The sequence below is a fragment of the Microcaecilia unicolor genome, chromosome 14, assembly GCF_901765095.1.
Source record: "Microcaecilia unicolor chromosome 14, aMicUni1.1, whole genome shotgun sequence".
NCBI classification, from domain to species: Eukaryota; Metazoa; Chordata; class Amphibia; order Gymnophiona; family Siphonopidae; genus Microcaecilia; species Microcaecilia unicolor.
Genome location: NC_044044.1, coordinates 31,130,207 through 31,144,425, shown reverse-complemented (window position 1 = coordinate 31,144,425; position 14,219 = coordinate 31,130,207). Strand labels below are relative to the sequence as shown.

Here is a 14,219-nt window from a genome sequence, read left to right as displayed (position 1 = left end):
CTAAGCTGCTGATACTGGCCTCATCGCATTAGGGGGGGGGGGGAGAAGAACACCTTGTGCCCACCCACTTCTTGACTAGGCCCACCCAAAATCTGCTATCTGGCTACGCCCCTGCCTCAGGTACAAACTTAGATTGTGAAGACTTCAGGGACTGATAAATACCCAGTGTGTACCTGAACGTAACTCACCCTGAGCTACTACTGGAAAAGATATGAGCAAAATCTAAATAAATATTAAAATAAAAATAAACTGCTCTCCCCATCCAGGGTAGGAAGGAACCTGAAAAACATCCTCAAGTGTTTTCGAGAACATTACCACAAACAATGGGGGTGAGTATGTATTAGAACCATTTGGATTAATCTGCACCCCACCCCTCCCCAAGGAGCAGACTCTGCAGATCATAAATACAGGCACTCACACAGACAGACGGCAGCGAGCAACCTGAGGCCAGTCTGGGGCGCAAAGCACGTCGGGAAGAGTGGCTGAAATACGTAGTTAGAAAAGGTGAGAGCAATGACCGCTTGGTTGGTGGGATAAATCACTAGGAGAGCAATCCATAGCCTCAGGAATCTGCAAAATACAAGGAGAAAAGGCATAAGAATAGCCATACTGGGTCAGGCCGATAGTCCAGCTAGCCCAGTATCCCGCTTCCAGCAGCGGCCACTCCGGGTCACAAGTACCTGGCAGAATCCCAAAGAGTAGCAACGTTCCACAACCCCAAAGAGTAACAAATTCTGGAATCCCCAAATAGCGACAATATTCCATTCCCCCATGCATTAATGCCCCGATGCTCAAAACTCCGGCGCTGTACGGAACAGCGCCAGAGTTTACCGCTACAACTAAAGTAACTTCTTCATGCTCGAAGCTAATAGTATGCAAACGATATGCGCAGTATTAGCTTTGAACGTGAGGAAGTAAATCGGGCAGATGGTGCCTGGTGCGTGCGCTGAAGAGTCCGCACACACCAGAGAGCAGGAGGGAGGGAGAAGGAAGAAGGGCTGAGCGTCAGTGAAGGAATTCATTTTCTTCTCATCCTGGCCGTGGCAGAAAGATTCAACATGCGCAGAGCAGTTGCCCTGGTGGCTACCCTAACACGGGCTCTGGCCCTCCACGTATTTTTAAGTGCTTTGTCATATTGGTGTCAAATATGTAGGACACAAATCCTCAAGCGATCCTGTCGCTGCTGTTTCTTCTCCCTGGCCTGGGCTGGCTTTCCGGGCCTGCTTTTCCTTGCTGGGATACCTAACACCAGCTCTAAGTTGGCGGCAGGGCAGTAGACTAAAATGTGCCCCCCCACCTCGGGCTCTGGCCCCCTCCCACCACGAGGTCTGGCTATGCCCCTGCTCATCCATATGATGCTATAGGACAGTGGGTCCCAAACCTGGTCCTGCAGGCATCCCAGGTTTTCAGGATATCCATAATGAGTAGCCACAGGTGGGCTTGGGTGGGCCAGGGCCCACTCATTTATGGCTCAGGCCCACCCAACAGTAGCTCGTGTTTAGTGGTAACTGGTGGGAATCCCAAGCTCCGCCAGCTGAAGATTTCCCCCTGGTGGTAACGAAAACGCTACTCTCCACAACACCGGCACCTGCGCATGCTCAGTTTTCAGTGCATGCCTGCTGCCAAGGTGGAAAGAAGCGTTTTCCCACCAGCTGAGATCATTTCTTTTTTTTTGGGGGGGGGGGGGGGGAGAACACATGGTTCCCACCCAATTCTTGCCTAGGCCCACCCAAAATCTGTTGTCTGGCTACGCCCCTGATCCAAGAGATAAATTTGCATGCACTGCCTCCACTGCATGCAAATCTCTCTCATTGTGGGTCTCCTCAAAAACCTGACTGGCCAGGGGTGCCTCCAGGACCAGGTTTGGGAACCCGAAGGGGAAGGGTGTGCATGAGCACAGCAGAAGACAGAAACTTACCCTGCTAGGCCTCCAAATATGTCCTTGACGTACGAGTAATCCCCTCCAGATTTGGGGATGGTGACTCCCAGCTCGGCATAGCAAAGAGCACCTACAGCTGTGATTACGCCTGTCACAATCCAGACGATCAGAGCGAGCCCCACTGAGCCGGCATTCTCTAGCACACCCTTGGGCGACACAAAGATCCCGGATCCAATGATGTTACCTTATGGGAGAGAAAGGAGAGGAAGTGATCAGCGCATTTACAGAGCCTAACAATCTGTACACCGTCTTGGGTGAACCTCTTCATAAAGGCTGTTAATAAATCCCAATAAATAAATAAATAAATATGTCTGTTGAGGTTTGGTTTGGTTTTTTAATATTGCCATTTTATGTTGCAATCTATGTAGTTATGGTAAAGCAGTTGATAAATGGGGGAAAAAAGTCATTTTTGCATTACAGTTACGGTCCTATCCAGAACCCAAGAGCCTGGAGAAAGATCCACGATAATGATCCCATAACCAGGAAAATGCAGAAGATGCCAGAGGAAAAATCCAACAAACAAAAAAAACCCCCACACTGAACCTTCAGCCTCCTCTCAGAAGTCTTCTGTGATGACTTCACAGTGGCTGAACAGTGTGAGGAGGCAGTGGAGGAAGGTCAGGGGAGCCCCAGCAGACACAAAAAGAGATGTGACCAACACAACCTGAAAAAGAGGGAATTCATTTTTCTGTCGAAATCACTACTTAGACCGCATCGAAAAAGGATATCCTTAGGGAAACGAGGGGGGTGAATCATAGAATGGGGTTTGGGGGTACTGCTGTAGGAAAGGAGAAGGAGCAGAGCAGAATATTGCATTTATCTCGTCACCTCCCTTGGGTAAGGCAGGGGGCTCCCCAAACCTATGCTAGTGATCCCACAGTTGGGATATTCAAAATGAATAAGTCACATCTCGTAGGGCTTCTATGAATAAAAGAAAGTTACCATTTTTGGTATCCTCTGTACAAGGGATCAATCTGCACAACTGGAGACGTACGTCTCTCTCAGGGCAGTGACTCCAATCAGTTCGTTGTCTGCCAACCATGACAGCAAAGCCGTTACTCATCTGTAGCAGGTGTTCTCCGAGGCCAGCCGGATAAATAGCCTTACATGTGGGTGATGTCATCCGACAGAGCTCACGTACAACAACTCTCCAGCTTGTTTACGACAGCTTTTTACATTGCTGCACCGTGCATGCGCGCATGTCTTCCCACCTGTCGCTGTCACGCTCAACCTAGCCATTTGAATTTTCAAGCTAAAAGAATTCAACTCCAATAGGGGAGGGGGGTATTTATCCCAGGCAAGTAACTTTGCTTTCAGAGGGACAAACAGGATATAATAGCCTTATCTGTGGGGCTCCCTAGCTACAGGCAAGGTTCATAAACAGTGATAGCAAACAAGAACCTGTAGCTTTTCATTTTGGGGGACAACCTGGAACAAAAAAAAGAAATGGGCTTGGGGAGTGGGATTCTAGACCCCAAAGAGATTCTGATGAATTGTGTGGCTGGTGAATGAAGAAGGGCATTCAAGGCTAGTCTGCCATGTGATCCTAGGCTGGAGCAGACCCAAGAGGCTTTGTTGTGGTAATAAGTGGCAAAAAGATCTATCAAGGGGGTGCTCCACTCTCAAAAGATCTTTTGGGCTACAACCTCATGCAGCAACCTCTCCAGAGGTTGCAGTACCTGACTCAGCCTGTCCGCCAGACACTTGTCTTTCCCTGCTAGGTATGTGGGCTCTGAGTAATATCCCTTGAGAGATGGTCCACAGCAGGTACAAACTGGTCCCTCCCTGCTTGTTTATATAGTACATTGCAACTTGGTTGTCTGTGTCAATCAGGATTTTTTTAATCTGGATAACTGATCTCTGAAAACCTTTAGAACTTTCGCTTTTAGCTCCAGGAAGTTTATCTCGTGATTTTTTTTCTGAGCAAACCAGAGACTCTGAGTGTTGGGTCCATCTGCCTGGGCTCCTTGTCCCAGGTTGGATAAATCTGTCATTAGTATCTTTTGAATTGGCGGAATTAGAAAGGGTAGACCTTTTGGCAAATTGGATTGGACATCTACCAGGACAGCAAGTCCCTCAGCAGAGTGGTAACTGAGATGACATCCTGAAGATTTCCTGTGGCCTGTGTCTACTGGGTTGATAGGGTCCACTGAGCTTGTCTGAAACTGAGGCGTGCCATAGACATCACGTGAACTGTGGAGGTCAGGTAGCTTAGCATTCTGAACACTGGACATGCCAATACCTGCTGGAACCTACAGATATGAGAGTTAAAATCCAATGTAGTGGGAAAAACTCATAAGCCCATGTTGTGTAGCAGGGCTCCTATGAATCCCAATTTCTGTAACAAGATTGACCGCCAAATGGTCATGCGAATTCTTTTGCACCTTCCTTTGATGTGTTCTTAATCAGCCAATTGTCCAGGTAGGGAAACATGTACAGCCCCAGCCTAAGTAGAGATGCTACGACAACTGCTCAAACTTTGTGAAAACTCTTGGTGCTGACACGAGGTCAAAGGGCAGTAAATGATACTGGAAATGGTGTTTCCCCACTACAAATCTCAGATACTTCCTGTGACCTGTATGTATGTGGGTCCAGAGGGCATAGCTAATCTCCTTTCTTTGTCATGGGTACGAGGATGCCCCAGGAAACCATCCCGAACTTTTGTTTGGCCAGATATTTTAAAATTTACTATTCGTGTGCCCAAGGCCTATATATGACCTAAATGGGCTGCGAGCCCAAAGACAGAAAATTTAGAATTATCGAAAAACCTTTTCTAGGGAAATTTTTAAAAAGGGAAGCTGTAAACAGCCCCCATGTGGCAGACAACAGGGCTTCCACACTGGATAGAAGAAATCCCTCCCCCCGCCCCCATCCAAAAAAACCCCAAATATCCCACAAAAAGAACATTTTCATGAAAGCTGAGGGTAGAACAGAAAAATGTGACTGATTTGCTCCGCAGAAAAATGGCAACTGGCTAGGTCTGGTGCAGCAACAGCAGGCAGGAAGACTTCATGATACAACGTTCTAGAAAGCTGTTGTAAACAAGATGGAGATGTTCCTTTGTGGGCTCCATCAGATGACGTGATCCTCATGAAAGGCTATTCTTTCCTGCGTCCTTCCCTACACCCCTTCCCGTGCACTCCGCTCCATGGATAAATCCTTCTTATCTGTTCCCTTCTCCACTACTGCCAACTCCAGACTTTGCGCCTTCTGTCTCGCTGCACCCTACGCCTGGAATAAACTTCCTGAGCCCCTACGTCTTGCCCCATCCTTGGCCACCTTTAAATCTAGACTGAAAGCCCACCTCTTTAACATTGCTTTTGACTCGTAACCACTTGTAACCACTCGCCTCCACCTACCCTCCTCTCCTCCTTCCTATACACATTAATTGATTTGATTTGCTTACTTTATTTCTTGTCTATTAGATTGTAAGCTCTTAGAGCAGGGACTGTCTTTCTTCTATGTTTGTGCAGCACTGCGTACGCCTTGTAGCGCTATAGAAATGCTAAATAGTAGTAGTAGTAGAATGAACCTCACTCCTAAGCCAGAGTATGTGGAACATGGATCTCAGTCTCTTGAATTTACTGCTAACGCTCACTGTAGTACTAGTATCGTGTCAAAAAGAACTTCTTTCTGGAGTTCATAAGAAGTAAGATCTATAGGCAACTTCTCAAGGTGTGCGTAAAAAGAATCACAAGAAGCTGCAGTGGGAATTGAACCCAGTTCCCCAGGATCAATCTCCACTGCGCTAACCACTAGGCTACTCCTCCACTAGCAACATTCCATGTAGAATCTCAAATAGGGAAAGGGAAATGGGACTTGATAGACCGCCTTTCTGTGTTTTTTTGCAACTACACTCAAAGCGGTTTACATTTATTCAGGTACTTATTTTGTACCATGGGCAATGGAGGGTTAAGTGACACCCAGAGTCACAAGGAGCTGCAGTGGGAATTGAACCCAGTTCCCCAGAATCGGAGTCCGCTGCACTAACCACTAGGCTACTCCTCCACTCATTTTACCAATAAGAGCCAATCTCATCAGTGATGTCACAATGGCTTGATTGCCCGATACTTGGCTCACGTCTGATATTGTGATGTCATAAGGGAAATGGGACTTGATATACTGTTTTTGCAACTACATTCAAAGCGGTTTACATATATTCAGGTACTTATTTTGTACCAGGGGCAATGGAGGGCTAAGTGACTTGCCCAGAGTCACATGGAGCTGCAGTGGGAATCGAACCCCATTCCTCAGGTTCTCAGGCCACCGCACTAACCCATAGGCTCCTCCCCCACTCCAGAGTATGTAAACCCTACGGGAACAAAGCAGCCTCACAGAGATATTACTTGTATTAAACTAAGCATTCAAGTCTTCTAGGCCGGAAGAAAAGAAGAAATATCAAAGGGATCTGGTTATGTCCCACGAGGTTACTTTCTGGAAACTGTGCACCTCCCGTTCAATGGCATCATTTGTTTCCTCTGGCCTGTGCTATAAATAGCTCTGCACCGCATGGGCTCTGGGCTGTATATTAAAAGCCTTCTTCATCCATTGATGTCACAGCATTTATCCATTATTCATAGCCTCGTTACAATCAACTCTCCTCTAGCAACTCAATGTGTGATGCAGCCGTCTATGCGTGCACACAATTTCATACAACAAACACAACACATCTCCAGTGCGAGAATGTCAATATGTACCATTACCAACCTACTACACATCTCACTCTTTAATACAACACACACCTGCTGTCTTCTGTGAGTGAGATACTGCTGTACACATCGATGCATGTACTACCATTTCTATACAAATACATAAATTCAAGTGCTTGCTTTCTCTCGTGCTAGTCTAACTTATGAGCAAAGCATCCGCTGAGAGATGGACTACATCATCCTTAGGGTGATATGGTCATGCCTACAGACTACAACATAATCTTGTATTTATTATCAACTGAAACGGCAAACGCCGTTATGGTACTTTGTAAGCCACATTGAGCCTGCAAACAGGTGGGAAAATGTGGGATATAAATGTAATAATAAATAAATTAAATAAAGATATGCATGGTATATATGTTATATCTTTAATAGGCGATACCTCTTCTAATATACTACAGCTTATGACTGTACTGCGCAGTGCAAATGGTCACCGCCCCTGCTCTACAGGCTCAGAAAAGTGCTGACGAAGCTTTGAATACTGAGCGAGTCTTCCATCTACTTAAAGAGTTGGCACGCCTTGCTATGACTGCGACAGGCAACTAGATCAATGATTAACAGTGTCACATGTTTTTTTTATCTTTTGGGGGGGGGGGTCTCTGAAGAGAGATAGCTCATCATCTGCTCTCCTTAAAGCATACAGCCAGGGGTCTGGGGTAAAGGTGCCAGGGCATTACTAGGGGGGGGGGGGTGTACATAAACACCACCGAGCTGCCCGCTACATGGGAAATCAATGCATATTTGGACGCAGGCCAAAACTGCATGGCATCTGAAATGTGATTAAGTCAAAAGGTCTCATTCCTCGTCAGGCCTAGACAGGGAGTCTGAGAAGGAACTGCAGTGAGTCTGAATCTGCCTTGTCACATTCATCAGCAGAGCATGTGCAGCTGGGGTCTAAGTCTGTTGGGTTATTTTGGGTGAAAGGTGACCAAGTTGGGTTAGAAGCTGCAGGTCAGGACCCTTTACTTGAGGGGGTAAAAGGGGGAAGAGGAGGGATTTGGTCAAGAAACCAATGGAGCAAAGCCGGAATTGACTCGGCTGATCAGGGCAGCCCTAGCACTGGGGGGAACTAGGCAGCTGTCTAGGGCAACATCATTTTAGGGGTGGCAATCTTTCCCAGTCTCCCCTGTTGCTATCCAGCATCTCTCCCTCCTCCTACTTCCCATTCAGCATCTCTCCTTCCACTCCCCTCTCACAATCTGGTAAGTCCCCCCTTCACCTCTGTGTACTTTCAAAGGGGTTCACAGTGTGGATAAAGGGGGCGTCAGATACCCTTGGGCTGGCCCTGCTGACCACTGATGATCTGGAGTCATCATTTGATTTGAGTGTCTACACATCACTTCTAATCCCAGCCTCTGCCACTGATCTCCGCTTAATCTCTACCTGCCTCAGTAGACCCAGAAATAAGCTATCAATGCTATAGAATTATAACAAGGCCTTATAGAGCCCAACACACACCTTTTAAATGCAACACCTCATATACTGTCAGCACTACAGAGGAATTTCTTAGTGATGAGGTGCTGTTAGAGGACTTAGCGCTACTAGACATACGCAGCGCTGTACACTTGAACATGAAGAGACAGTCCCTGCTCAACAGAGCTTACAATCTAATCAAGACAAACAGGACACATAAGGGGTTAGGGAATTACTCATGATGGTAAAGATAAAGCAGACATGGGATTAGGAGTTAAAAGCAGCCTCAAAAAGGTGGGCTTTCAGCCTAGATTTGAAGACAGACAGAGCTGGTTTTTGATGTACTGATTCAGGAAATCTATTCCAGTCATATGGTGCAGCAAGATAAAAGGAACGGAGTCTGGAGTTGGCAGTAGAGGAGAAGGGTACAGATAAGAGAGATTTACCCCGGAGTTCCCAGGGAGCAGGGCTGGCCCAAGGCAAGATGCCGCCTGAAGCGGTGGCCTAATGGTCAGGTCACCCCTGCCAGGAAGAAGTGTAGGAAGAGATAAGAGGTTCTGAGGAGCTGCAGAGTGAATGCACTGGTAAGTCAATAAGAGGAGTTTGAACTGTGTGTGGAAACAGATAGTGAGCAAATGAACTGACTTGAGGAGAGGGCTAATGTGAGCACAGCAACACGGGCGGAATATAAGTTGTGCAGCAGAAGGGGGAGAGGGGTGGCTTAGTGGGAGACCTGTGAGAAGCAAGTTGCAGTAGTCCGAGTGAGAGGTGGTAAGAGTTTTGGTAGCGTGCTCAGAAAGGAAGGGATGAATCTTGGTGGTTATAGAGAGAGAGAAACGATGGGTTTTAGCAGTCTGTTGGATATGTGCAGAGAAAGAGAGAGAGAGGAGTCAAAGATAACCTCAAAGTTAAGAACTGATGAGACAGGGATGATGAGAATGTTATCCACAGAGATACAAAATGGGGGTAGAGGAGAGGTGGGTTTAGGGGAAAAGATAAGACGTTTAGTCTTGGCTATATTTAGTTTCAGATGGTGGCGAGGCATCCAGGCAGCAACGTCAGACAGACAGGCTCAGACTTAGGTCTGGATTCCTGCTGAAAATTTCTGGTGTGGATAGGTAGGTCTGGGAGTCAACGGCATAAAGGTGATACTGAAAACCATGGGATGAGATTGAAGCAGCAAGGGAAGACATATAGATGGAGAAAAGAGGTCCCAAGATAGAGCCCTGAGGTACACCAACTGATTGTGGGGTAGAAGCGGTGGAGGATCCACCCGAGCAAACACTAAAAGTGCGATGGGAGAGATAAGGTGAAAACCAAGACAGAACAGAGCCCTGAAATCCAAGTGAGGACAGTAGTGTATCAAGGAGTAGAAGCAGCAGATAGATCAAGGATGAGGGTAGAATAGAGACCTTTGGATCTGACCAGGAACAGGTCATTGGAGACTTTAGCAAGGGCTGTTTCAGTTGAATGAAGAGGGTAAAAACCAGATTGATGTGGATCAAGAATAGCTTGAGATGAAAGAAAGTCAAGACAACAGTGGTGAACAGCACAGCCCGTTCCAGTATCTTGGACAGGAAAGGGAGGAGGGTGATGGGGCAATAGTTGGAAGGTCAGGTTAGGTCCAATGAAGGTTTTTTGAGGAGTGGTGTAACTATGGCATGTTTGAAGGCATCAGGAACGGTTGCAGTGGAAAGTGAAAGATTGAAGGGATGACAGTAGGAGAGAGAGTGCTGAGTAACATAGTAACATAGTAGATTACGGCAGAAAAAGACCTGTACGGTCCATCCAGTCTGCCCAACAAGATAAACTCATATGTGCTACTTTTTGTGTATACCTTACCTTGATTTGTATCTGTCATTTTCAGGGCACAGACCGTATAAGTCTGCCCAGCACTATCCCCGCCTCCCAACCACCAGTCCCGCCTCCCACCTCCGGCTCTGGCACAGACCGTATAAGTGTACCCAGCACTATCCCCGCCTCCCAACCACCAACCCCGCCTCCCACCACCGGCTCTGGCACAGACCGTATAAGTCTGCCCAGCACCATCCCCGCCTCCGGCTCTGCCACCCAATCTCGGCTAAGCTCCTTAGGATCCATTCCTTCTGAACAGGATTCCTTTATGTTTATCCCACGCATGTTTGAATGGAACGGGTCGATGTGGAGCGTCTGTTTACGCTTTCCAAAAATACTAGGATAAGGGGGCATGCGATGAAGCTGCGGTGTGGTAAATTTAAAACGAATCGGAGGAAATTTTTCTTCAATCAACGCGTAGTTAAACTCTGGAATTCACTGCCGGAAAAGGTGGTAAAGGCGGTTAACTTAGCAGACTTCAAAAAAGGGTTGGACGGCTTCCTGGAGGAAAAAGCCACAGAACGTTATTGAATGGACGAGGGAATAATACAGTATTTCTAGGATGGGCGGGACAAATTGCTGGGCTCGATGGACCCTTGGTCTGTCCCAGCATGGCGATGCTTATGTACTTCCCACAAAAGAACAAACAGGAAAACTGTGTCTAACCCCAGGGAATGAGGAGAAACGACAACTAGAGCAGCGAAACCTGTAGGATCCCAGCAACAGGCCAAAAATGTCATCTGACCAACACCAGAACCTGGGAATTGTCCCTGTCACTGCCCTTTCTATACCCTATAATTTTATTCAGTAAATTATTACTTTCTTTTATATGAACTTTGGAAGTAATTTTAAAAAATGGCACCTGTTTTACAAAGGCAATAAGAACCAGCCCCGACCGTGTGTAAATTCACACACACCTGCGCCAAAGATAGTACATAAGTACATAAGTAATGCCACACTGGGAAGAGACCAAGGGTCCATCGAGCCCAGCATCCTGTCCACGACAGCGGCCAATCCAGGCCATGGGCACCTGGCAAGCTTCCCAAACGTACAAACATTCTATACATGTTATTCCCGGAATTGTGGATTTTTCCCAAGTCCATTTAGTAGCGGTTTATGGACTTGTCCTTTAGGAAACCGTCTAACCCCTTTTAAAACTCTGCCAAGCTAACCGCCTTCACCACGTTCTCCAGCAACGAATTCCAGAGTTTAATTACGTGTTGGGTGAAGAAAACTTTTCTGTGATTTGTTTTAAATTTACTACACTGTAGTTTCATCGCATGCCCCCTAGTCCTAGTATTTTTGGAAAGCGTGAACAGACGCTTCACATCCACCTGTTCCACTCCACTCATTATTTTATATACCACTATCATGTCTCCCCTCAGCCGTCTCTTCTCCAAGCTGAAAAGCCCTAGCCTCCTTAGTCTTTCTTCATAGGGAAGTCGTCCCATCCCCGCTATCATTTTCGTCGCCCTTCGATGCACCTTTTCCAATTCCGCTATATCTTTCTTGAGATGCGGCGAGCAGAATTGAACACAATACTCAAGGTGCGGTCGCAAATGAGTGTTTATTATACATATCACAACTCTGCCCAAACTACACTTTTGGAAATGAACGTAATCCTGATCTTATTTTACACCTGCTGCACACAACTCTGTGCAATTTTTTTTTTTTAAAGGCGTCATGAAAGGACCCACATACGTAAAATGATCACGCCAACCAAGTTGTAGGAATCTGGAGCTGAACAGTCATGCAAGCAATGTGTGTGGGTGAGGTGTAAAAGAAAAGCAGAGCATGAGGGAGGAGGGATCGTGGCATCCTTTACAGCTATTTATAGTCACCGATTGAGATGTCGTATAAGATTCTCTTCTATGTATCAAGGCTGCAAATAACAAGCAGTGATTGAAACTCTCGGCCAGCATGCAACTATCCCTTCCTGGTATCGGCAGGAGACATCTGGCATAGCCCCTCTGATGTGCTCTTAGCAAGGGAGCTGTCATACATAGCCTAGTTGCTGTATTTTTTTCTCCTATCTGGCTCCTCGCCTTCCTAACTTATTATTATTAATAGCATGTCTATAGCGCTACCAGACGCACGCAGTGCTGAACACCTGACATAGAGAGACAGTCCCTGCTCAACAGAGCTTACAATCTAAATAATACAGACAGACAAGACAATTAAGGGTGAGGGAAGTATTGGGTGAGAAGGAACAAGGGGAGGGCAATCGAGTAGTGGCTAGGAGCCAAAATCAATGGTGAAAAGTTGGGTTTTCAGCATAGATTTGAAAACAGGTAGAGATGGAGCTAGACGTATAGGCTCAGGAAGTTTATTCCAGGCATAAGGAGCCGCGAGGGAAAAGGAACGAAGTCTGGAATTAGCAGTGGAGGAGAAGGGGGACAACAAGAGAGATTTGTCCAGTGAGCGGAGATCACAGGGAGGAATGTAGGGAGAGATGAGAGTGGAGAGGTAATGGGGGGCTGCAGAGTGGATGCATTTAAAGGTCAGTACCAGAAGTTTAAACTGAATGTGATCCCCTGCAATTCTTGTCCCATTTCGGTGGTCCCTGACAAGCCCCCTCCAAAAAGATGAGGGAGATAACTATGTTAACAATACTATGTAAGCCACATTGAGCCTGCAAATAGGTGGGATAATGTGGGATACAAATGCAACAAATAAATGGCAAGAGAAACCAGGTGTACATTTTGATAGCTGTGTATCTCAGTTACATGGTTGTGTGGGGGTGTGGGGGGGGGGAGGGAGAGACAGATGCTGGGATTGGTGAAACTGTTTAAAACTGTCATCTGAAAAGATCAGTCAAAAACCACAAAAAAAAAAAAAACCTTAAACACAAGAATCTGATCGTGTGACTCAAGGTGAACTAACACAGCAAACCACTATTTTCTCCATAGCCCCAGGGACAAGTCTGTTTTGCTTTTGAGATCCCGGGTGCTAGAGAACAAGCAACAGCCCTGAGTTGTCCCTGGATCTGAGAAACAGTGACCAGATGTCTCCCATCCCCCAAATCCAAATGTTTAACTGAGGACAGGACTAACAGGATCTCTCTGATGGCTCTGTCATTTGATGTCTCCAGCTCCAGAACAAGGGGAAAAAACACAAAATAACCTGAGCCTTAACTGTGCAAGAAAGAAACTTTCCGAACCTCTTGGTTTTGCTTTGCTTTTTTTGTTCCCTGTGCGCATCAACCCCAATACAAGCGTCAACGTGGATTATCTGATCTTTCATTCTGTCAAAAGATAACTGATCCCTTTCTAACCGCCCTGGCCCAGAAACAGTCCCCTAATGCCACCAACTCACCTACGATGATTCCACAGGCACTGACCAACCCAATCTCCTTCTTCAGGGCCACCCCACCGCCAGCAGAACCGGCTCCAGCATCTCCTGCGCCAGCTGAGGTCTCAGGGGTCTTGTCAGCCTTGCTCCGGAGCCTGGCGCCCTCGTCCATCTCTCAGCAAAGCCAGGAGAGGTTAAGGATCCACAGAGGCAGGATGGAGGTAGAGGTTAAGGATCCAGGCTGGGGGGGGGGGGGCAGGAAAAGTGCACTGGTGCGATCAGCCACTGCCCAGCCCTGCCACCTGCTGCACTTGGCACGATTTTCCCTAGTCAGTCCGTCTCTCTCTCTCCCTCTCTCCCCCGGTCCCACTGCTCTATCTCGCCTCTGGCTCCGTCTCTTTGCTTCTCCTGCTGTTGCCACCATCAGGTCCGGCTCTTTAACTCCTTCTCTGGTTCCGCCCTTCATTTCCTCCTCCTCCTCCTCCTCCTTCTGCTCCAGCTCAGGTTGGCTGCCAATCCTGAAAGGGCAGACTCCCACACACTTTTTCCTAAAACTGTCTCTTCCTTCCAATGCATCTGGGGAGGGAGGCACAGAGACAGACCACCTCTAGCAGCTGCTGCCTGCAAACGTTTTGCATGAAGGGACCTGGAATGGTCTGCAGAACACATGCAGTCCAAGAAAAAAGTGAAGGCAAAGATATTTGCTTTGTACATGTCTGTGTTTATCCCACTTAGAAGATCCTCTCTACATGGTCCTCAAGAAGCACCAGGGTGGGGTGGGGGTGGGGGGGGGAACAGTTCTGATGACTAAAAGCCAAAACAGTTTGCCAGGTTGCAGCATTTGCTGGAAGGAGATGATGGACACTGCGACAGAATCTCTGGCAGTTTATGACTTAGCTTCATAACTACTTTATTAAAGTTAATAATTGGTGACATTTCTACACTGCCTTCATGATATCCAGCCAACAAATTCCTGGAGGCTCTACAGGTCAATTCCCTTAAGCCTGATGCCA

The 14,219-nt window shown here is 47.0% G+C and overlaps 1 protein-coding gene across 1 annotated transcript in view; it reads right to left on the bottom strand.

Annotated features, from left to right (window-relative positions):
• Positions 1 to 13,612, bottom strand: part of SLC7A8 (solute carrier family 7 member 8) — a 34,004-nt gene extending 20,392 nt beyond the window's left edge. Inside the window, exons 1-3 of the mRNA XM_030187408.1 lie at positions 13,231 to 13,612; positions 1,919 to 2,123; positions 419 to 570 (exon numbers count right to left, since the gene is read on the bottom strand). Coding sequence (XP_030043268.1) covers positions 419 to 570; positions 1,919 to 2,123; positions 13,231 to 13,378 — 505 coding nt within the window. The 5' untranslated portion in view covers positions 13,379 to 13,612. The remainder of the gene's footprint in view (positions 1 to 418; positions 571 to 1,918; positions 2,124 to 13,230) is intronic.
• Positions 13,613 to 14,219: the final 607 nt, after the last annotated feature.